Here is a 24,424-nt window from a genome sequence, read left to right as displayed (position 1 = left end):
AATCCCATATTGAGTATGCAAAAATCAAAGAAGATCTGTTAGAGCAGTGGTTAAATTCTAAGAATGTGAATTCTGATTTTGGTAGATTTAAGCAGATGATTTTGCTGGAGGACTCCAAGAAGTGTATTAGTAAAGATGTAAGCCTATATCTTGATGAGAAAAGAATAGATAATTTGTCTGATGCTGCAGTTTTAGCTGATGAATATGTTCTCACTCACAAGAGATATTCTAAAGAAAAAGGGAAAGCTGAGAGTAAGTACGTTGCCTCTACTCAGAGTACAGGTAAGAGGAAAGAGAATAAAGATGATGTTTCTCAGGAAGTAAATACCAGCTTCACCTCTAGATTTCAGAAAAGTAAATGTACTTATTGTAGTAAGCTTGGTCATACTACGGAGAAATGTTTCAGGAGACAGCGTGATGTGAACAAAAAGGAGTCTTTAAATATTCAGTCAATTGGTCTAGTGTCCACTCTTGAGAGTTCCCAGAATTCTTTAACTGAGTTAACTGAACCTGCTTTGAGGGGTAACTTAAATTCTCAGGATGGAGCTCCTCTTTTGAGCAGTAACGTGGGTGACACTCTCAAGAGTTCATGTGCTAATTTCCTGTCTGATGGTTTTGTCAGTCCTCTGGACAGTAATGACAGGAAATCAGTTAAAACATATCGTGATACAGGTGCTTGGCAATCCCTTATGCTGACCAGTGTTCTAGGCTCTAATGTTAATTCCTCTGATGAAACTGTAATCTTACAAGGTGTAGGGAATAATTACTTCTCTGGCCCTCTGTGCAGAGTGAATTTAGAGTCTGGTTTTGTTAATGGTTCCGTTATGGTTGGGTTGGTTGAGACACTCCCAATGTCAGGTGTAACTTTCTTACTTGGAAATGATATTGGTGGAAGTCAAGTGTGTCCAGCTCCTCAGTTGTCTAGTGAGCCAGTGGCTGTGGCCCAGGATTGTGGTGTCCCTGATGTGTTCCCTGCATGTGCTGTCACTGGGGCTAAGTCTAAAGTTACTGGTGATTTAGAGGATAATGATGATGATGATGTTATCCTAGCTGACACTTTTCTTGTTAATTTGGACCACTCACCAGATGAGGCAGTACCCCGTAGTGTTGATAATTTGTCTCATCAAGAGTTGGTTGAGTTGCAGGTTGCTGACCCTGAGTTGAAAGGTCTAGCTAACTCTGCTTACAGTGAAGAAGAGTCAGCCGGTGCTTCTACTTGTTATTATGTAAAGTCAGGAGTACTTATGAGGAAGTGGAGACCCCCAACAGCATCAGCCGACTGTGAATGGGAGGTTGTACATCAAGTTGTCATCCCTCGTGTTTGTAGGCAGGATATCATTAGAGTGGCTCATGATTCCAGTTTGGCAGGACACCTTGGAGTGAGGAAGACTGTGGCACGCATTTTGAAACACTTCTACTGGCCAGGTATCTTCAGGGATGTTTCCTGGTATTGTAAGTCTTGTCACACCTGTCAAGTTGTGGGGAAGTGTAATCAGACCGAAAAGGTTGCACCTCTAGTTCCCATTCCTCCTTTTGAGGCGCCTTTCACCCGTGTGTTGGTGGATATTGTGGGCCCTCTTCCTAAAACTTCTTCAGGACTTTCTTATGTGTTGACCCTGATTGATATGGCTACTCGTTATCCTGAAGCCATTCCACTTAGAAATATCTCAGCAAAGAACGTGGTTAAGGAAATGCTAGGGTTCTTCACAAAGTTTGGTCTGCCTAAGGAGGTACAGTCAGACCGGGGAAGTAATTTCATGTCAAATGTTTTCAAGCAGTCTCTGAAAGAGTTGGGCATCACCCAGATCACGTCTTCAGCTTACCATCCCCAGACCCAAGGAGCGTTGGAGAGATATCATCAAACACTCAAATCGATGCTCAAGAAATACTGTTTGGAACATCAGAAAGACTGGGATAAAGGTCTTCCATTCGTTGTGTTTGCTGCAAGAGAATCTCCAAATGAATCACTGGGCTTCTCACCCTTTGAACTACTGTTTGGCCATGAAGTAAGAGGACCCCTTAAGTTACTCAAGGAATGCTGGCTGTCGGAGGAAGATGACGTCAACCTGCTGGAGTATGTGATGAAGTTCAAAGAACGACTGTCCACTGCTTTACAGCTGGCGAGAGAGAATTTAGGAGCTGCTCAGGAGAAGATGAAGACTTGGTATGATAAGAAGTCCAGGTTACGCCACTTTCAACCAGGAGATCAGGTTTTGATTCTGCTACCGGTGCATGGGCAACCTCTTCAAGCCAAGTTTAGTGGTCCTTATTTCGTGGAGAAGAAACTCAGTGATGTCAACTATGTCATCGCCACACCAGATCATAGAAAGAACAAGCAACTATGTCACATCAACATGCTAAAGTTATATCACAGGCGGGACGAAAATAATCCAGTCTGCACTGTAGCTGTTCCACCCGAGTCTGCAAGTGAAGCTCTCCCATGCAGTATGAGCCTGAGTGATAGTTTGGGGAAGAATCCTGATATCATGAATGATCTCCAGACTAAGCTTTCTCATCTACCTCCCGAGGAAAGGCAGGAGTTTTCGGCATTACTGCAGGAGTACCCGCAAGTGTTCCGTGCCACTCCAGGAAGAACCACTGTGTTGATGCATGATGTCGATGTTGGAGACGCAAAGCCAATTAAATTGCCTCCTTACCGTGTGAACCCAGTGAAAGTTCCTCTCATCCAGAAGGAGCTTGGCTACCTGTTGGACCACAAGATGATTGAGCCCTGTCAGAGCGAGTGGAGTTCTCCTGTCATTCTAGTCCCTAAGCCGGGTGGGTCACAGCGGCTTTGGATCGACTACAGACGTGTTAATCAGAAAACCAAAACAGACACTTACCCTGTCCCTCGCGTGGAATATTGCATAGACAAGATCGGAAAGGCTAGGTACATAAGTTAGATTTGTCAAAGGGATACTGGCAAGTACCTATGACTGAACGTGCTAGGGAGATTTCATGTTTTGTAACACTAGGAAAGACTTTTGCATGTTCCGTAATGCCATATGGCATGAAGAATGCACCAGTCACTTTTCAGAAGCTCATGAGTGTTGTAACAGAGGGTTTGGCAGGGTGTGTGGTTTATATTGATGATGTATTAATCTTCAGTGACAACTGGAAAGATCATCTATGCCATGTCAGTAAATTTCTTGAGCGTTTGGTTCAGGCTAATCTTGTAGCTAATTTATCAAAGTGTGAGTTTGGTCAAGCTAAAGTTCAGTACCTTGGGTATGTAATTGGTGATGAACATGTTGCACCACCAGGAGCTAAGGTTCAGGTTATAAGTGATCTTCCCAGACCTAAAAGTAGGAAAGAGCTACAAAGATTTTTGGGAATGGTAGGTTATTACAGGAGATTTGTTCTTATCTTTCAATTCTTGTATCACCACTTACAGACCTACTGAAAAAGGGAGTTAAATTTGTCTGGACCGATAACTGTGAATCCTCTTTCAACAAACTTAAAGCTATCCTATTAAGTCAGCCAGTGCTCGCTACTCCAAATTTTGCTAAGCCTTATAAGATGGTTGTTGATGCAAGTGATACAGGAGCTGGGGCTCTTTTGCTGCAAGAGGATGATCAGGGTATTGAACACCCTGTATCTTATTACAGTAAGAAGTTCACTTCACCTCAAAAGAACTACTCAACTATTGAGAAAGAGCTTTTGGCCTTGATTTTGGGTTTACAGCATTTTTCATTTTATTTGTGTTCTGGTTTTGACCCCATAGTCATTTATACCGATCATAACCCACTGAAATTCCTTACTAAGTTTAAAGATAAAAATCAGAGATTGACAAGATGGAGTCTACTTCTTCAGGAGTATTCATTAGACATACAACATGTCAAGGGGAAAGAAAATGTTATTGCAGATTGCTTATCTAGACTTTAGACAGATTGTTTTAGAGTAATAAGAAATTTCCTTTGTAAATTTCTTTTTCTTTGTGGGGAGGTGTTACATAGCCTATGATTTCATCATCCTTTGTGTAATTTTAACGCACAGTATGCTGCATGTTTGATCACGAGCGTGTTCTGCCTCAGTCCCCCCCTTCTACCGTTATAATAGTGTAAGACGTCCTTTCTGTTGTTCAGAGCGGGATTGTCAGCTCTTTGTCCCCATGGCTTCATTTGCGCGTCCTTCTTACAAGTTGTATCAAGCTCTGCTGGCCCCTATATAATGAGCTCAGTCTCTGCATTATTGCCACTTATATCTACTCCTCATTTTGTTCACATCTCTGTCCTCCCCTGTACAGTTATTGTTGTGAGTGCTCAGGAAGTCTCGAACCATCTAGCAGCTGTGTAATTTGAGTATGAGTGTTATTGCATTTTTTCTTGTACTGTGTAGCATAGGGTGTTGATTTGTAGGCCTAGTAAAGTTTTTGTAATTTATGTAAGGGTTCTTGGTGTCAGCCATCATTAATATTATTTTGTATCTGTAATAATTTATCTTGCATTAACTGAGCATTACCCAGTGTATTTTCATTTTATCAGGGCTGACTTAGATAAATTTACTCTTGCTAATTTCGTGTTAATAGAGGCTATTGCAGTTAACCATATATTTAACCTGTTTTTGTCATTACATTATCCTTATGAGTCCTGAATGTTTTGTTGTTAGTTTGAGCATTAAACTTTAACTTGTAATTTTACCTAACTCTTTTGTTTTGAACCTGGAACTTTGCGGGACAGTAGTGATTATTAGTAATCTCACTTGAAGTGTGCATTATCTTTCTCTGTTCCGTAACATAAATTTGGCGACCTCTCATCAGGATATTCAGGATAATGTCATAAGGATATTGCTTGATATTTTGTGACTGTGATTTATTCATGATGTCTACTATTACTACACTTGATGAAGCCAAAGATTTTTTGTCAAATGTGCAAACAGTGTGTGATGTAGAAAACAGAACAAAGAATGAACTTAAGCTTGTTGCTCAACAATTGGGAATTGCTGTTCGCTCTCATCATTCTAAAGATCAAATTGTTGACATGATTAATAAAAGCTTGTTTAATGTAACTCCTCCAAATGAGTAAACGCAGATTGAATTAGCTAAGTTACAGCTAGCCCTGCAGGAGGCTCAGGCTAAGGAGGCGGAGTCTCGTATTAAGGAGGCTGAATTTCAAGCACGTGCTAAGGAGGCTGAGTCTCAGGCTCGTATTCAGGAGGCTGAATTTCAGGCAAATGCTAGGGAGGCGGAGTCTCAGGCTCGTATTCAGAAGGCACAGATACACGCACAAGTTGAACTTGCCAGGATTCAGGCAGACCATGAGTATCACATAAAACAAGGTGGAACTGGATCATCTAGCTCTGATGATTTTGATGTGGCTAAAAATGTTAAACTTGTCCCTCCTTTTAATGAACCTGATTTAACTAAGTATTTTCAGTTGTTTGAGAGGGTAGCTACAGGTTTTAATTGGCCCAAAAAGTATTGGCCAGTACTCCTTCAAACTGTTCTCACCGGTAAAGCTCAAGTAACTTATGCATCTTTGCCTCAGGATCAATCTGATAATTATGATGTAGTTAAGAGCTTGATTCTTAAGGCCTATGAGCTTGTTCCTGAAGCCTATAGAGTAAAATTTAGGACAACTTACAAGCAAGATAAGCAATCCCATATTGAGTATGCAAAAATCAAAGAAGATCTGTTAGAGCAGTGGTTAAATTCTAAGAATGTGAATTCTGATTTTGGTAGATTTAAGCAGATGATTTTGCTGGAGTACTTCAAGAAGTGTATTAGTAAAGATGTAAGCCTATATCTTGATGAGAAAAGAATAGATAATTTGTCTGATGCTGCAGTTTTAGCTGATGAATATGTTCTCACTCACAAGAGATATTCTAAAGAAAAAGGGAAAGCTGAGAGTAAGTACGTTGCCTCTACTCAGAGTACAGGTAAGAGGAAAGAGAATAAAGATGATGTTTCTCAGGAAGTAAATACCAGCTTCACCTCTAGATTTCAGAAAAGTAAATGTACTTATTGTAGTAAGCTTGGTCATACTACGGACAAATGTTTCAGGAGACAGCGTGATGTGAACAAAAAGGAGTCTTTAAATATTCAGTCAATTGGTCTAGTGTCCACTCTTGAGAGTTCCCAGAATTCTTTAACTGAGTTAACTGAACCTGCTTTGAGGGGTAACTTAAATTCTCAGGATGGAGCTCCTCTTTTGAGCAGTAACGTGGGTGACACTCTCAAGAGTTCATGTGCTAATTTCCTGTCTGATGGTTTTGTCAGTCCTCTGGACAGTAATGACAGGAAATCAGTTAAAATATATCGTGATACAGGTGCTTGCCAATCCCTTATGCTGACCAGTGTTCTAGGCTCTAATGTTAATTCCTCTGATGAAACTGTAATCTTACAAGGTGTAGGGAATAATTACTTCTCTGGCCCTCTGTGCAGAGTGAATTTAGAGTCTGGTTTTGTTAATGGTTCCGTTATGGTTGGGTTGTGTTGAGACACTCCCAATGTCAGGTGTAACTTTCTTACTTGGAAATGATATTGGTGGAAGTCAAGTGTGTCCAGCTCCTCAGTTGTCTAGTGAGCTAGTGGCTGTGGCCCAGGATTGTGGTGTCCCTGATGTGTTCCCTGCATGTGCTGTCACTAGGGCTAAGTCTAAAGTTACTGGTGATTTAGAGGATAATGATGATGATGATGTTATCCTAGCTGACACTTTTCTTGTTAATTTGGACCACTCACCAGATGAGGCAGTACCCCGTAGTGTTGATAATTTGTCTCATCAAGAGTTGGTTGAGTTGCAGGTTGCTGACCCTGAGTTGAAAGGTCTAGCTAACTCTGCTTACAGTGAAGAAGAGTCAGCCGGTGCTTCTACTTGTTATTATGTAAAGTCAGGAGTACTTATGAGGAAGTGGAGACCCCCAACAGCATCAGCCGACTGTGAATGGGAGGTTGTACATCAAGTTGTCATCCCTCGTGTTTGTAGGCAGGATATCATTAGAGTGGCTCATGATTCCAGTTTGGCAGGACACCTTGGAGTGAGGAAGACTGTGGCACGCATTTTGAAACACTTCTACTGGCCAGGTATCTTCAGGGATGTTTCCTGGTATTGTAAGTCTTGTCACACCTGTCAAGTTGTGGGGAAGTGTAATCAGACCGAAAAGGTTGCACCTCTAGTTCCCATTCCTCCTTTTGAGGCGCCTTTCACCCGTGTGTTGGTGGATATTGTGGGCCCTCTTCCTAAAACTTCTTCAGGACTTTCTTATGTGTTGACCCTGATTGATATGGCTACTCGTTATCCTGAAGCCATTCCACTTAGAAATATCTCAGCAAAGAACGTGGTTAAGGAAATGCTAGGGTTCTTCACAAAGTTTGGTCTGCCTAAGGAGGTACAGTCAGACCGGGGAAGTAATTTCATGTCAAATGTTTTCAAGCAGTCTCTGAAAGAGTTGGGCATCACCCAGATCACGTCTTCAGCTTACCATCCCCAGACCCAAGGAGCGTTGGAGAGATATCATCAAACACTCAAATCGATGCTCAAGAAATACTGTTTGGAACATCAGAAAGACTGGGATAAAGGTCTTCCATTCGTTGTGTTTGCTGCAAGAGAATCTCCAAATGAATCACTGGGCTTCTCACCCTTTGAACTACTGTTTGGCCATGAAGTAAGAGGACCCCTTAAGTTACTCAAGGAATGCTGGCTGTCGGAGGAAGATGACGTCAACCTGCTGGAGTATGTGATGAAGTTCAAAGAACGACTGTCCACTGCTTTACAGCTGGCGAGAGAGAATTTAGGAGCTGCTCAGGAGAAGATGAAGACTTGGTATGATAAGAAGTCCAGGTTACGCCACTTTCAACCAGGAGATCAGGTTTTGATTCTGCTACCGGCGCATGGGCAACCTCTTCAAGCCAAGTTTAGTGGTCCTTATTTCATGGAGAAGAAACTCAGTGATGTCAACTATGTCATCGCCACACCAGATTGTAGAAAGAACAAGCAACTATGTCACATCAACATGCTAAAGTTATATCACAGGCGGGACGAAAATAATCCAGTCTGCACTGTAGCTGTTCCACCCGAGTCTGCAAGTGAAGCTCTCCCATGCAGTATGAGCCTGAGTGATAGTTTGGGGAAGAATCCTGATATCATGAATGATCTCCAGACTAAGCTTTCTCATCTACCTCCCGAGGAAAGGCAGGAGTTTTCGGCATTACTGCAGGAGTACCCGCAAGTGTTCCGTGCCACTCCAGGAAGAACCACTGTGTTGATGCATGATGTCGATGTTGGAGACGCAAAGCCAATTAAATTGCCTCCTTACTGTGTGAACCCAGTGAAAGTTCCTCTCATCCAGAAGGAGCTTGGCTACCTGTTGGACCACAAGATGATTCAGCCCTGTCAGAGCGAGTGGAGTTCTCCTGTCACTCTAGTCCCTAAGCTGGGTGGGTCACAGCGGCATTGGATCGACTACAGACGTGTTAATCAGATAACCAAAACAGACACTTACCCTCTCCCTCGCGTGGAAGATTGCATAGACAAGATCGGAAAGGCTAAGTACATAAGTTTGACTTGTCAAAGGGATACTGGCAAGTACCTATGACTGAACGTGCTAGGGAGATCTCATGTTTTGTAACACTAGGAAAGACTTTTGCATGTTCCGTAATGCCATATGGCATGAAGAATGCACCAGTCACTTTTCAGAAGCTCATGAATGTTGTAACAGAGGGTTTGGCAGGGTGTGTTGTTTATGTTGATGATGTATTAATCTTCAGTGACAACTGGAAAGATCACCTATGCCATGTCAGTAAATTTCTTGAACGTTTGGTTCAGGCTAATCTTGTAGCTAATTTATCAAAGTGTGAGTTTGCTCAAGCTAAAGTTCAGTACCTTGGGTATGTAATTGGTGATGGACATGTTGCACCACCAGGAGCTAAGGTTCAGGTTATAAGTGATCTTCCCAGACCTAAAAGTAGGAAAGAGCTACAAAGATTTTTGGGAATGGTAGGTTATTACAGGAGATTTGTTCTTATCTTTTCAATTCTTGTATCACCACTTACAGACCTACTGAAAAAGGGAGTTAAATTTGTCTGGACCGATAACTGTGAATCCTCTTTCAACAAACTTAAAGCTATCCTATTAAGTCAGCCAGTGCTCGCTACTCCAAATTTTGCTAAGCCTTATAAGATGGCTGCTGATGCAAGTGATACAGGAGCTGGGGCTCTTTTGCTGCAAGAGGATGATCAGGGTATTGAACACCCTGTATCTTATTACAGTAAGAAGTTCACTCCACCTCAAAAGAACTACTCAACTATTGAGAAAGAGCTTTTGGCCTTGATTTTGGGTTTACAGCATTTTTCATTTTATTTGTGTTCTGGTTTTGACCCCATAGTCATTTATACCGATCATAACCCACTGAAATTCCTTAGTAAGTTTAAAGATAAAAAATCAGAGATTGACAAGATGGAGTCTACTTCTTCAGGAGTATTCATTAGACATACAACATGTCAAGGGGAAAGAAAATGTTATTGCAGATTGCTTATCTAGACTTTAGACAGATTGTTTTAGAGTAATAAGAAATTTCCTTTGTAAATTTCTTTTTCTTTGTGGGGAGGTGTTACATAGCCTATGATTTCATCATCCTTTGTGTAATTTTAACGCACAGTATGCTGCATGTTTGATCACGAGCGTGTTCTGCCTCAGTCCCCCCCTTCTACCATTATAGTAGTGTAAGTCGTCCTTTCTGTTGTTCAGAGCAGGATTGTCAGCTCTTTGTCCCCATGGCTTCATTTGCGCGTCCTTCTTACAAGTTGTATCAAGCTCTGCTGGCCCCTATATAATGAGCTCAGTCTCTGCATTATTGCCACTTAGATCTACTCATTTTGTTCACATCTCTGTCCTCCCCTGTACAGTTATTGTTGTGAGTGCTCAGGAAGTCTCGAACCATCTAGCAGCTGTGTAATTTGAGTATGAGTGTTATTGCATTTTTTCTTGTACTGTGTAGCATAGGGTGTTGATTTGTAGGCCTAGTAAAGTTTTTGTAATTTATGTAAGGGTTCTTGGTGTCAGCCATCATTAATATTATTTTGTATCTGTAATAATTTATCTTGCATTAACTGAGCATTACCCAGTGTATTTTCATTTTTTCAGGGCTGACTTAGATAAATTTACTCTTGCTAATTTCGTGTTAATAGAGGCTATTGCAGTTAACCATATATTTAACCTGTTTTTTGTCATTACATTATCCTTATGAGTCCTGAATGTTTTGTTGTTAGTTTGAGCATTAAACTTTAACTTGCAATTTTACCTAACTCTTTTGTTTTGAACCTGGAACTTTGCGGGACAGTAGTGATTATTAGTATTCTCACTTGAAGTGTGCATTATCTTTCTCTGTTCCGTAACAACAGGTACATGAAATCATTAATATTTATAGCCTGCAAGTGCTTTGCCTCAGACCCTTGCACCTTGAAGGGATTATATTGGACACCTCACACACACACACACACACACACACACACACACACACACACACACACACACACACACACATATGCATTAGGAAATACAATGTCAAAGATAACATGTTGCATACATGAAGGACAGGGAGCAACAACTCTTACTTTAGAGAGTTGGACAGAAAAGGGATGGGACTTTTCTGCCAGATGGGTGCTATGTGCCCGCCGTAGTTGTGGAGGGATAGAAGCGACAGTTCAAAGGAGTAGTGACCATTGAAATAGCCATTTGTGAACCAAGTAGTGTCATAGTGTCATTGTACTGTATGTGTAGAATGCAGTATAACATCCTACAGTCCTTCCCAGCCAGCCTTATTTCTTCCCCATATCACGAATGTGAGTGATTGTAACATACTTTAATCCATCCTAACCTACGATATTTCTTCCTCCTTTACCAGAAACGTGAGAGTGAGGTGTTCATGAATCAGATGTCCACACTGGCTGAGCTGGAAAAGAAATTTCCCCGACTGTGGACCCAGTGTCAGTGCTGCCAGGGGTCCATACATGAAAAAGTTATCTGTACAAGGTCAGTCATTGTACCCTTGTAAAAGCTATGCAGGCAGGTGCCACTATAGTAAAATTGCAATTATCCGTCATCGCACTATCTGGTGCTGCTGGTTTGGCTCTATTAAAGCAATATCCGTCAAAATTATGCGACATCCAGTACCTACTCAGGACATAACCAGCGGTTCTATGCAATATCCAGCGTTGAGGCAAATCAACTGGCTCGTAAACGGTAGTCAACTATAACATGTACAGTACTAGGCATCCACACTGAAAGTGTGGAACATGTTCGAGCGAGCGAGCGAGCGAGCAAATTAGGCAGTGTTGAAAAATGTCTCATGTGACTCACCTTCCTCTCATTTCCTGACCTGATAATACTAAAAAGAACTTATCAGATTACACCAAGAACATTCTCTCACACTTCCTAAAACTATTACTCCTCTTGTATTAATAATATGTCCAGGGCTTTGGACCTAGCAGGTTAATAATGACTGCTTTTTGCTCACTCACAAAAATTACTCTCATTAAATCTCTCGGTGCACTCCGATTCCAATAAGAAATTAGAAATTCAGAGCTTCTTTCGTTGATCAGGGTAGTAATTTGACTCAGATTCAGTCAAAAACTTCCAAAAAAAAAAGCCAAAGAGAAAGTATTATGTGTTTTTGAGAGGCAAAACATGGTTGCTCTCAGCAATCGTCGGAAAATACTGCTGCCCTACTCACGCAACCTTAGACCGTTACTTCTTGCCCAACCGGCTATTATGTTAATCTGCCTTTTAAAAAATCGTTTTCTTGATTTATGGAAAAACTATTTGCAATTATGGGTTGTCTATGAAACGAAAATAATTGAGGATTTTTATGTGATTTTCAAATTGGTGTCTTTCTTGTAACTTCAAAATTGGCTGGAATATCCCAAAAAAAAAGTTTGCTGCTGTACTACAGAGTTTTCCTCCCAACCCCTGCCCCAATTTCTTGCTGATGCGATTAATCTTTCGCTCGAGTGCATAATATGTCCGGGGTGACTAAATTTGGTGTTCGAGCGAGCGAAGCGAGCGAGAACAATTACTTTACTGTATATTACTGTATAGTGGTAGGTGTTTTTTTTTTTTTTTGCGAGGAAGAAGGAACCAAAGGCCATGAGCCCGCAGTAACAGTTCCCTCCAAGAGAAAAACAAAATACAATAGAGAGCCAAATTCAAGATCCGATCATTTTGAGATGTCTGGACATACTGCGTTTGAAAGACTGGAGATCATAGGCAGCAGGAAATACAGATAGAGGGAGACAGTTCCAGAGCTGACCTGTTGCATAAATGAAAGACTGGGAGTAACGGTTAACTCTTGCATTAGAGAGTTGGACAGAAAATGGATGAGAGTTTGCTGCCAGACGGGTGCTACGCGCCCGTCGTAGAGGTGGAGGAATGCAAGCAGACAGTTCAGAGGAGCAGTGACCGTTAAAGTAGCGATAGAAAAGAGATAAAGATGCAACAGTGCGGCGAAGAGACAGAGGTTGAAGGGAGTCAGTAAGAGAAGGAGAGTTAATGAGACGAAAAGCCTTTGACTCCACCCTATTGAGAAGAGCTGTATGTGGGGAGCCTCCCCACACATGAGAGTTGTACCCCACACAGGGGCGGATAAAACCCCTGTATAGAGTCAACAATTGTGCAGGGGTAAAGAAGGAACGGAGTCGGCTTAGCACACCCAATCTCTTGGAAGCAGATTTTACAAGAGATGTAATATGATCTTTCCAAGATAAGTTCCGAGTAAATGAAACCCCAAGCATGTTCAAGGATGATGCAGGATTAAGCTGAATATTATTAAACATTAATGGGTATACCTGTGGAAGATTTTGTCGGGTTGATAGGTGTAAGAACTGAGTCTTGGATGCATTAAAGACAACCATATTATTTTTACCCCAGTCAGAGATACGAGCCAAGTTAGACACTAGGTGTGCCATAGCCTCATCCCTTGTTTCTTGAAGTAATTGTTGAGATGGGCGTTGCGGGAACCGAATGGAAAGGTGAAGGGTGGAGTCATCAGCATATGAGTGGATAGGGTTAGATGTACAGCTTAGAAGATCATTGATGAATAAAAGGAAGAGAGTTGGTGATAGGACAGAGCCCTGAGGAACACCACTGTTGATAGATCTAGGAGAAGAACGATGGCCGTCTACAACAGCGGCTATAGAACGACCAGAAAGGAAGCTAGCGATGAAGGCACAGATAGAAGGATAGAAACCGTAGGAGGGCAGTTTGGAAATTAAAGATTTATGCCAGACTCGATCGAAAGACTTTGAGATGTCAAGTGCAATAGCAAAGCTTTCGCCAAAGTCCCGAAACGAGGATGACCAGGAGTCTGAAAGGTAGGTGAGAAGATCGCCAGTGGAGCGTCCCTGACGGAACCCATACTGACGATCGGAAAGAAGGTTGTGATAGGAAAGATGTCTTAAAATATTTCTATTAAGAATTAACTCGAAAACTTTTGAAATACAGGACGTTAAAGCAATTGGATGATAGTTGGAGGGTTGGGAGTGGTCACCCTTCTTTGGGACTGGCTGAATGAGAGCAAACTTCCAGCAAGAAGGAAAGGTACAAGTTGACAGACAAAGGCGAAAGAGTTTGCCTAGGCAGGGTGTAAGTACAGAAGCACAGTTCTTGAGAACAACAGGAGGGACCCCATCAGGCCCATATGCCTTGTTAGTACTGAGGCCAGTGATGGCAGAAAATACATCAACTGAAGAAATTTTAATGTCAGCCATAAGGAAGTCAGAGGGGAGAAGTGATGGAGGAACAGCACCGGAATCGTCTAAGGTGGAATTGGAGGAGAAAGTCTGTGCGAAGAGATCTGCTTTATCAGTAGAAGAAATAGCTACAGAACCATCAGAGTAGAAAAGAGGAGGGAAGGATGATGAGGTAAAGTTGTTAGAAAGATTTTTGGCAAGGTACCAGAAGGAGCGGGAAGAATTTGAGTTGGAGAGTTGAGAGCATTTAGTATGGATGAAATTATTTTTAGTAGAGCGAAGAACAAACTTAGCATGATTCCGGGCAGAAACATAAAGATGATGTGATTCAGGGGTGGGATGGCTCCGGTACCTTTTGTAGGCCTTCTCCTTGTTGCGGACAGCATTAGAACAAGCGTGATTATACCAAGGCTTTCTTGCATTAGTCAAAGGATATGAGAAAGGAATGTATGCTTCCATGCCCGAGAGAATAACCTCCGTAATGCGCAAGGCACACTCAGATGGCTCACGGCCATGGAAGCAATAATCATTCCAGGGAAAATCAAAGAAGTACTGCCTGAGGGCCTCCCAGTCCGCGGCTCCAAAATGCCACAGACGACGTTTCCCTGGAGGGTCCACAGGCCGTACCGGAGTGATAGGACAGGTTAAGGTAATAAGGTTGTGATCGGAGGAGCCCAACGGAGAGAAAAGATTAACAGAGTAAGCAGAAGGATTAGTTGTGAGGAAGAGGTCAAGTATGTTGGAGCTCTCTCCAAGGCGGTCAGGGATACGGGTAGGGTGCTGTACAAGCTGCTCTAGGTCATTAAGGATAGAAAAGATGTAGGCTTGTTCACCAGGTGGATCCGTGAAAGGAGAGGGGAGCCAAAGATGGTGGTGAACATTGAAATCTCCAAGAATGGAGATTTCAGAGAAAGGAGAAATGGACGGAATGTGTTCCATCCTAGAAGTAAGATAGTCGAAGAATTTTTGATAGTCAGTAGAATCAGGGGATAAGAAAACAGCACAGATATATTTAGTCAGAGAATGACAGGAAAGCCGAAGCCAGAGTGTGGAGAATTCAGAAGAATCAAGTTCAGGAACACGAGAGCAAGATAAGTCGTTGCGTATGTATACACAACAGCCACCTTTGGCTTTGAAATGAGTATAGAGAAACAGGAGGATACAGAAAAGGGTTTGCTGTCAGTTGCCTCAGACAGCTGAGTCTCCGTTAGAAAAAGAAGGTGAGGTTTAGAGGAGGAGAGGTGGTGCTCAACAGAGCGAAAGTTAGATGAAAGGCCGCGAATGTTGCTGAAATGAAGAAGAGAGTCAGATAGTTGTTCCAGGCACCTCGAGTCGTCACCGGGAGAGGGGCAGATGGCGGGGGCATTTATGGTCCCCCCCCCGGGGACTCCGAGGCTTGATTAATCGACGCCATTTTTGGTGAATTTTGAATATTAAGTGTAGTGTGTACTGTGCATGTAGTTTGGTGAAGACAGTTAGAGAAATTTGTACTGGAGAGCATGCTGGCCTACTCTCTGTGTAACTGAGACACTGAAAAAGTTCAGCAAAGGGGGATGGTCAGGAACTAGTCCTGAGGGCTGATGAAACGGGAGCTCCAGCACTCCCTGTCATCAGCTTTCCATCCACCTCGGGAGTACTGCCCTGCTCGACTGGTGCTACAGTCTACTCCTCACCAAACACTCACTCAGTGTAGTGCTGCTCTTAGGTACCTGCCCTTTCCTCTCTTCTTTCCTTCCTTCCTCTTCTGTCTTTCTTTCCTTCATTCTTCTTCCTTCTGTCTACGAGTGACTACACTGAGTGACAAGCCAAATGGTTTCTTATACACCAGGAAACATATTTACTGTGCTGGGAGGTAACCATATAACCAGATTATGGCGCCTGGTGGTTTAGTGGGTAATTAACCCTAGATAGGAAGACCCGTGCTTATTGGATACACTGAAGGAAATTAATAAAAAAAATATACAAAGATGTTTTATTCAAAACTAATGGAGCTGAAATACAAATATAACTCCTGTGGGGACCAGATAACTAGGATTTAATAAAACTGAGTTAAAATAAATACATTTATTAGTTCCTTGAAAAAAATTTGAAGGTGGACATACATGGAATTGAGTAAAAAAAAAAAAAAAAACTGCTCTAAACCTATAAATCTAATACCTAAATATCACACAGTCGGTCTGCCAACCCTGGGTTCCACAGAAAGCTGGGTGCCTGGCATAAACGGAGACAGGTAGTAAATATATACACTGCTACCCTCAAAGCACTCAATGAATTTGTCAGGCTCCTGTTGTGGGTCCTTGCGTGGTGTAATGACGGCCGTCACACCACCACTAGGGTCACTGGTACACTCAGTCAGTGTACCAGTGACCCTAGTGGTGGTGTGACATCACCCACACTAACTAGCATCATGCGTTTCTGTGTCACTCTGGGGTTCCAGTGTGGTGTCAACAGTCCTGGTGAACTCATCCGACTTCTGATACTCTGCCAGCTCTTCGTTTGACAGGCATCTTGTTCGTTTGGGGCCCATGACTACACACCTGTAAATAACAATTCCCAATTACCCACTATTCCGGCCACCACTGACCCTTAAAACCACCTCATTTCGGGGTCACTGCTACACTAGGTCAATTTCCCATCACCCACAATAACAATCAAGGGTTTCTGTGTCACTCAGGGGTTCTAATGTTATGTCAACAGTCCTCTTGAAATACTCCAGCTTCAGAATATTCTGCCAACTCTGTATGAGACAGCTACCTAGCTCGTTTTGCCTCCATTACCTACACAAATACACTTAAAAACAAAGAAAACCATATATACTACTTTATACTGCATATAGTGGGACATGTTACACGCATGTACATGGCCATATTATGCCTAAAACACACAGTAGGTGCATTCAAGTCTTCGACCTTGACGAGAATGGCCCTCCTCTCTCTGACTTTTTTTTTTTCTTACAAAAATCATATGCTACAGGACGACATGTGCCAATTGGATACACAGGTACTCACCAGAGTCAACAATGGCGGGAACTTGAGCCTGCGCCCAGAAACAGCATAGGCTGGCTCAGGACTGCTTGATGTAGAGAAAAAAGTTGCCCATTACCTATTATTCTGGACAACATTAACCGCGAAACTTAAACACACCCTGGCCGTGTATCCATATGGCACAGGTCTTCCTATCTAGGGTTAAAGTGCACCAGTCGGATTGAGCCTTTGCAGGTTTAAATCCAAAGGGTGGTTGGGGCTTATTGCTCACGTAATGCCACTCAGGGATGAACGAGGCCGGTCACTCTCATCTTAAATGTAAGTAGCAACTTGCCTAGCCCCAGGCTCGTACGCTCCTCATGGGGCAACACTGGATTAGGTGATGAATGAACGAATGAATCATTGTATATATTTTATGCTTAGTGTTCAGCTTTGACTCATGGAAAAGTTTTTAAGATAGAGGGTCGAGACAGAGAGTGACACAATATCCGTTTCAACAGAAAATGTGTAGTTGATGGAGGTTACTATGCAGTGCCAGCAGGATCAGTTAACCTAACCCTATTTTTCCCATTAGTTATGTGCTCAGTTATACAAGTTTCACAATCCCTTATTTTCAATCTGTTACTTTCTTCCCACTTGTATTACTTGACCAGCCTGTACGAGATCAACTGTTGTACTGCAATAACTTGAGGTCAACTGTAGTGCATCATTAAATAGTTTTGTCTACAGTATCATTTTCTTTTTTTACCTCATTATATAGTTATTTGTACAGGATCAGTTGTTGTACAGGATCAGTTGTTGTACAGGATCAGTTGCTGTACCCTGTTATCACTTAGGCATGTAGCAACTTACCCAACTACATGATCATAAATGCAAGTTTTCCATTATTCTTCATTATCATCCTGACCTTCTTTCTCACCTAAGGATAGCGTGAAGAAGAATGTAGAGAAAACAAGTAAAGTGAAAACATTATAGAGGGAGAACTACCACAGCATATGCAATGAAATGGACCAGATAATCAGTCACACATCATTCAATATCTTGTACACCTGACTACACCACATAGACCAAACCATCTACATATACAGTAAACTTTCAATTATCCGGCGTAATTCAGCCAAGCACTATGCCAAATAAAACAAGACGCCAGATATTGCATAGTACCCCCACCCCATCGGCTCAATATTCGCCGTGAAGCTGACTATTGTGTTACTGTTCGTCTCAACCCTCTGTCCTAAAAACTTTCGCAAGAGTAAAAGATGAATACTCAGCATAAAATACAATACATTAATGATACTGAGCAGTAATACAACACTGTTTGGCTACTGCTCACGAGCCTGTTGATACACGGGATATTGCATAGAACCACCGGTTACTTCCCGTTTCGGAGCCATATGTTGCATAATTTCGTCGGATGTTGCTTTACTAGAGCCAAGCCAACAGTGCCAGATATTGCAACGACGAATAATTGAAAGTTTACAATAAACTTTTAGGTATTTTCCCCTATAGATTCACTGCACATGCGTGTGCCAGGTGGCTGATTTCCTGAGCCATTCTAGAGACTGAGCCTTACTATCTTCTATCTATCTATTGCCAGACGCCTCAATCCCGTTTGGGGTGGCCACAAACAAATCGCCTCCAAGTCGCCCTGTCCCCTGCCATTTCACTCCCCTGCTCCCAACTCACACCCCCCTCTCTCATATACCTCTCCACCCCATCTCTCCATCTCATCCTCGGCCTCCCCCTCCCTCTTTCCCCCTCCACCTCACTCACATACACTCTCTTCGTCAGTCTTTCACCCTCCATCCTCTCCACATGGCCAAACCACCTCAGTGTGTTCCTCATAACGCTTCCTATCACATCCACATCAACACCACAACGCTCCTTTATATCCTCATTCGTCAGCCTGTCTCTCCATGTGACTCCACAGGCTCCTCTTAAACAACTCATTTCCACGGCTCTCACTCTTGACTTGTGTCCTTCCAACAACGTCCAAGCTTCACTTCCGTACGTTAGACTTGGTATCACAATACTGTCATGTAGTAACTTTTTCACTTCCATGCTTACTATCTTATCTCTGCATAAACCTATAATTTTTAACCGTCTTTAGAGCAGGACACTACTGAGGCAGTTTATTTTGATGACCATCATGTGGTTTTATTCAGCTCAGGGTAGCTCTTGCCTAATAAAGCATTATTGTTTTTTGAAGTACTGGGTTATTGACTAACTGACTGGCATCCTATAGTGTATTTAAGATTATTAGCATCTGAAAATATATATATATATTTTTATGTGTCCGACTCTGGGCATAGGCTTCACAGTCTGCTATCAAGGCCCAGAAGTCCTCCTACGTACCATACACCTCTACAAGTCACCACTTCGGTGCTAACACCCACCGTCCATACTGAATACATGCCAGGGCTGTCTCATACAGGACTGGTGTACTGGTATTAGCTGGGGTAATTTTACATGTCGGCGGGTCATCTGGTAGATCAGTAAAGTTTGCTTTAATGAAATTCAAATCCTTAGACTGTTACCTGCCCCAGCGGAGATTTGAACCTGGGTCCGGTAGGACTGTAGGCCACCTCTCTACCGATCGAGCCACCGCCTCCCCCTGTGATCTATGACTGTGAAGAGACCTCAGAGAAAATTTATAGATTAAAACCTGTGAAAATTTTGCTGTGACGTGAACCCCGGAAATCCAGAGGCTGGGGGCTGGAGTGGTGAGTGAATGAGTGAGTGTGTGGTTCATTGCACGGGGCATCCCGTCGCTTAATTTTCCCACTCTCAAGGTTTTTTCTTCTTGGTTTTTGGACCTGTACTTCACCCCTTCCTTAGACGAGGAAAAAAGGATAGGATGATGATGAAGAATGATGGGTGAATGGATGTGTGACCCAGTTTATCGAGGAGGTCGAGGATGAGATGGAGGGATGGAGTAGAGAGGTGTATGGAAGAGGGGGATGTGAGCTGGGGGGAGGGCAGGAAAATGGTAGGGGACAGAGCGACATGGAGGGGATTCGTTTGTGGCCACCCCTTACGGGATTATGGCGTCTGGCTGTTGATAGACGTTGGTAATTCTTCTACTCCTTTTGTCATATTTTTGCATCCATCCCAGCATTCACCATATTTAGCCGGACATTGGGTTAGAATAATAATAGTGATAAAGCAAGTAGATGGAAATAGTTATAATAGTAATTGTGATGAAAGTTTGAGCTTGGTGGGAAGTGTGGCTAGATGTGTTTAAAGCTACATAATGGACTCACTCTTTAATCCCTATGCCAGCCGTGACTGTCCCATCTTCTACATGCGCAAGAAGGTGCAGCTGGACTTGGTGGAGCAGGACAAGGTGTTGCAGAGGTTTGGAGCGCCCACCTGGTGATTTTGGCTCCGCACAGAGGAGAAAGCTGATGGTGACATCTTTTTTTACTGCGTTCTTGTTTCCACCTGGTGGTTTTATTCAGCCAACGAGAGACTGCTCAAACTACCTACACCTATCTGTCTATAGCCAAGTGCCTCAATCCCATAAGGGGTGGACACAAACAAATCACCTACATATCGCCCTGTTCCCTGCGTCCCCCCGACTTACACCCCGTGTGCTCATATACCTCTCTACTCATCCCTCCATCTCATCCTCAGTCTCCCCTCTCTTCCCCCCCTCCACCTCACTCACATACACTCCTAATTAGTCTCTTTCTCCATCCTCTCCATGCCATCCCTCCATCTCATCCTTGGTCTCACCTGCCTTCTTCCCCCTTCCACCTCACTCACATACACACTCCTAGTTAGGCCCTCACTCTCCATCCTCTCTACTCCATCCCTCCTTCTCGTCCTTAGTCTCACCTTCCTTCTTTTTCCCTCCACCTCACTCGCATACACTCTCCTAGTTAGTCTCTCACTCTCCATCTTCTCCCATCACTACGGCGGGGGCTGTCCTTCGCTGAATAAAATAGTCAGACGTGAGCTAAAACAAAATAAAAAGCTGCCGTTTGGTCATTGATCTGGTAACCTGTCTAATGGCCCCTGAAGCACCAGTAGCCTTGTTCCCTTGACCTGTACATGTTCCCTAGTACATCGTCACATACTGTATATCTAGTTTAAATATTTTACATCTAAATATTCTCTTATTTTGTGGATATCTGATTTATATTTATATTTCTTACTACTCTCTTGGTGATGTCATTGTTATTATTTTGCTCAGACAGTGCCAGAGAATTCTCTTCTGCCAAGAGCGAGTCACTGCAGCCTCAGAGTCATTAGCCAGCAAGATACTATATAGTTCGTGTGTGTGTGTGTGTGTGTGTGTGTGTGTGTGTGTGTGTGTGTGTGTGTGTGTGTGTGTGTGCGCTTACGTCGGTGGGTGTGCACTCATGCATGCTAGTGAACCTCCTCTGCCAGAAGAAATGTAGCTCTAACTTTTCTAAAACGTGTTAAGTGTACAGTGTTGTCAGATGCTGAAAGAGAGTATTAATCATTTCCCTCCCATGTATTATTATTATTATTATTATTATCATTATTATTATTATTATTATTATTGTTGTTGTTGTTGTTGTTATTATTATTACTATTATTATTACATTATCATTATTATCATTATTATTATTATTATTATTATTGCAGTATTATGTTTCACCCCCCCCTCCTATCCCCAGTTAGGAGTAATCAAGAGGTATTGATGTATATATAACAGGAGTTTATTTGAAGAGAAACACAGGTCCAACCCGTTCTATACCAGCCTTCTAACTGGCCACTGAACCCAGCGAGGGTGATGGAGCCGGCAACAGGCTTTGCTTGCTATGCAGTTTTTGAAATCAGCTGATACATGCACTATTGGTCACGTACACAGGTTTAAGATTGTATGAATATATGGTTACATAATTTATAAAAGATTACAAGGCATGGTTACATAGCATGGTTATAGTTACATAGTATGGTTACAATACTCCCCCGTTAAATTAAAATCGTGTCTCCTGACACAATGAGTCATTATTTATATAACTATTGAGGGGGGTGAGTTTTACTAGGTAAATAAGTACTTGAAATGATAATGATTATAAGGCAGGATGGTCCTATAGAAGTAGTACGATGTAAAAGGAATACATTACATACAGTACATGGCCATGTGAGTCAAGCAGGAAATCCAGTACTATGTTGATGGAAGAATAATATATATATATATATATATATATATATATATATATATATATATATATATATATATATATATATATATATATATATATATATTCAGATTTCATAAACACTGGATTCGACACTCTGATTCACTGATTTGCAGTAATGGCCCCAAACCAGAAAGTGATCCTTCACATTCTGTCCTCATTATCTTGGATTGTAGTCAACAGAAGTCAGATAAAATAACGGCATTACACAAAAACAAATGTAGCTAACACAAAAATATATTCAGTAAGAGCGACTGAACGTCACTACATTACATGGCATGTCAACACTTTTTCACTCCCGTCAGCTTGTGCTGCTTATCATCACTTTGTAACCTAGCCACATGCTGTGTGGAAGCACCAGCCCTGCGCTTGGCATGGGCATCACTGCTGATGTCGGACACCATGTTGCCAGCAAACAGGTTGAAGAGGGCGCCAGCCATCTGTCGGATAAGCTTGTCCACTAAGATGTGCCCTTCACAACAGGACGCCTCATTCAGCTGGGCATTCTCTCTTATCGGAACGCTTGCCACCTCCATAAACACCTTTCTGGGTGAGGAACACTCCAGCAGCTTGCGTCGACTGGTCTCCTTCTTCACCAGACCTCGCCAGATATGACAGATGTTCAGTGTGATGTCGATGGCAGTGGAAGATGGGACGAGGAGCTTGTGCGATCCAACAGCTCAGTGAACGACCTGTAGATGGCCTCCACCTGTTCACCATGGTTCTCTTCAAGCCTGATGTCTAGCGGTGCAGCCTGTCTGTCGACCAGCAGGTCAGCACAGGCACTACACTTCTTCCCTCAGGTTGCTGAACGGGCCAGGTAACCAGCAATGTGACCCAAAGCACCTTTTATGGAGTCATCTAGCTCCTCATGTTCTGCTTGGTCAGCCACCTCCAGCAACTCCTTCGCCACCTGCATGTCCATAACCTCACATTCATGCTGACAGGTAGTCATCTCACTGGTTAGATCATTGACGCATAGCCAGACCACCAGATCAAACTCCTGGCCCTGATCATTGCCTCATTCTCCATGAATTGCCGAACACTGGCCCAATAGTTACTGCCTCCCAACTTCCTCAGGTGGCTAAATTGTGATTCAGTCCTGCCTGATTGGACCTTGCCCAACAACACATAATCCAAGACAGTATTATGCCTGTTGAGCAGGTATCTGACCAGGCCCACCAGTCCTCATCAGGTCTAGTAAACAGCCAGGCACGTGTCCTTGGTGATTTTGGAAGAGGTCAGGACTTCAGCTTCATGCCAGCTATGCATGGAGTTGCCGAATTCACCCAGGAACTTGAGAGATATCTCAGCTTCTTCTCAGTTCAAGCGAAGCCCCACATGGTCCTTGTCATGGAGATGGTGTGCCATAAGGCTCGACTTGACGTTGCAGATATTAAACCATTGGCGAACCAACTCCAAGAACTCTGTGGTGTCAACAAAGCCCTCACAGTCAGGCCTGTGCTCAGCAAATTGTCGCAAGGCCTTGCGGGTGCTCTCGTGGGTAGCTGACACTGCGAGCCCAACATTGACGCGCTCCAGTGCTGAGGGCTTCAGTACTTTGTCGGTCAGCTTGTAAGCCAGCTTGCCTGGATGACCACGCTCCGTGTTGTACACCCTGGTCAGATGACTGAAGTCGACTTTGAGCTGAAGCGGGTCCTGAAAAAAAAAAAATTATTTATACAACCATTCATTCTTGTCAAAAGTCAAGCTAGGCACCATGAAGAAAAGCAACAGAGGGAAGAAAACTCAATTACCCATTCAAACTACTTTTTGAATTACAATTGCTGGTAATCTAGGAGTTAAAACAAAAAAGTGCTCTTTCTCACCTCAGAACAAGTGAAGGGAGGAACGGTAAGAGTCCTGTGACTCAGAAGGCCATAGAACAAGTTCTTGAAGATGTGGACTGTATCATACACAGTATAGATACGGTCCTTGTCTGCAGAATAGGGGTTCAAGATGAACTCTGGGTGGTGGCCGACATTACCAAGCGAGTTGTGCCAACTCTGGTTGATGGGGTGGTTGTCCGTGGTGACAGACACAACTTTGTAGCCCAACTCCATCAAAACTTGCAGCACTTTGTTGAACATCGTCTTGATGACGTCCCTGGTCACGTGTGGCACAGGCAGCATGCTGACCATGTCTTCGTATTTGCCGGCAACAGAGTTGATGTGCATACAAAACAGGGTTTTGGTGACCACCCCTGCAGTCTCGCCATACACCCTGCCGCTTGCCAGCACCACGGACTAGGCTGTGTATACCTCGTCCATGGCCAGGTTGATGAGACGATCATGTAGCTCCTGCTTGGCCACTCTCATACCTAGATGTCATAGTTGCATCATCGAGGCTGCTTTGCACTTGCAGCGCCGAGGTGAGCCGTCGTAGAGTTTTGGGGTGTGGCAAGCAGAACAGAGCACAGCTGTGCATCATCCTGTACAGCTTGGAACTTGTGCTGTTCCAGACAACAGCATTTCCCATGAGAAACATAGAGTACTGCCTGCCCTGGTGAGGCTTAGACACCAGGTGCAACTGTTCTGCTGCAAAAGTAGCCACTAAGTGGATTTCATCTTCAATGTCTTGAT

General features: G+C 43.0%; 1 protein-coding gene across 1 annotated transcript in view; it reads left to right on the top strand.

The window, feature by feature from the left end:
- The window catches only part of LOC145395413 (DNA polymerase delta catalytic subunit-like), a 138,202-nt gene extending 118,158 nt beyond the window's left edge, over positions 1-20,044 (top strand). The window contains exons 23-24 of the mRNA XM_080269016.1: positions 10,840-10,967; positions 19,948-20,044. Of these exons, the coding sequence (XP_080125142.1) occupies positions 10,840-10,967; positions 19,948-20,044 (225 nt within the window). The remainder of the gene's footprint in view (positions 1-10,839; positions 10,968-19,947) is intronic.
- The last annotated feature ends 4,380 nt before the right edge of the window (positions 20,045-24,424 follow it).

Source organism: Coenobita brevimanus, chromosome 31, assembly GCF_032717465.1.
Source record: "Coenobita brevimanus isolate Jiangsu-jjx chromosome 31, ASM3271746v2, whole genome shotgun sequence".
NCBI lineage: Eukaryota > Metazoa > Arthropoda > Malacostraca > Decapoda > Coenobitidae > Coenobita > Coenobita brevimanus.
The sequence above is the reverse complement of the archived record's forward strand: the minus strand, read 5'-3'. Positions and strand labels throughout refer to the sequence as shown.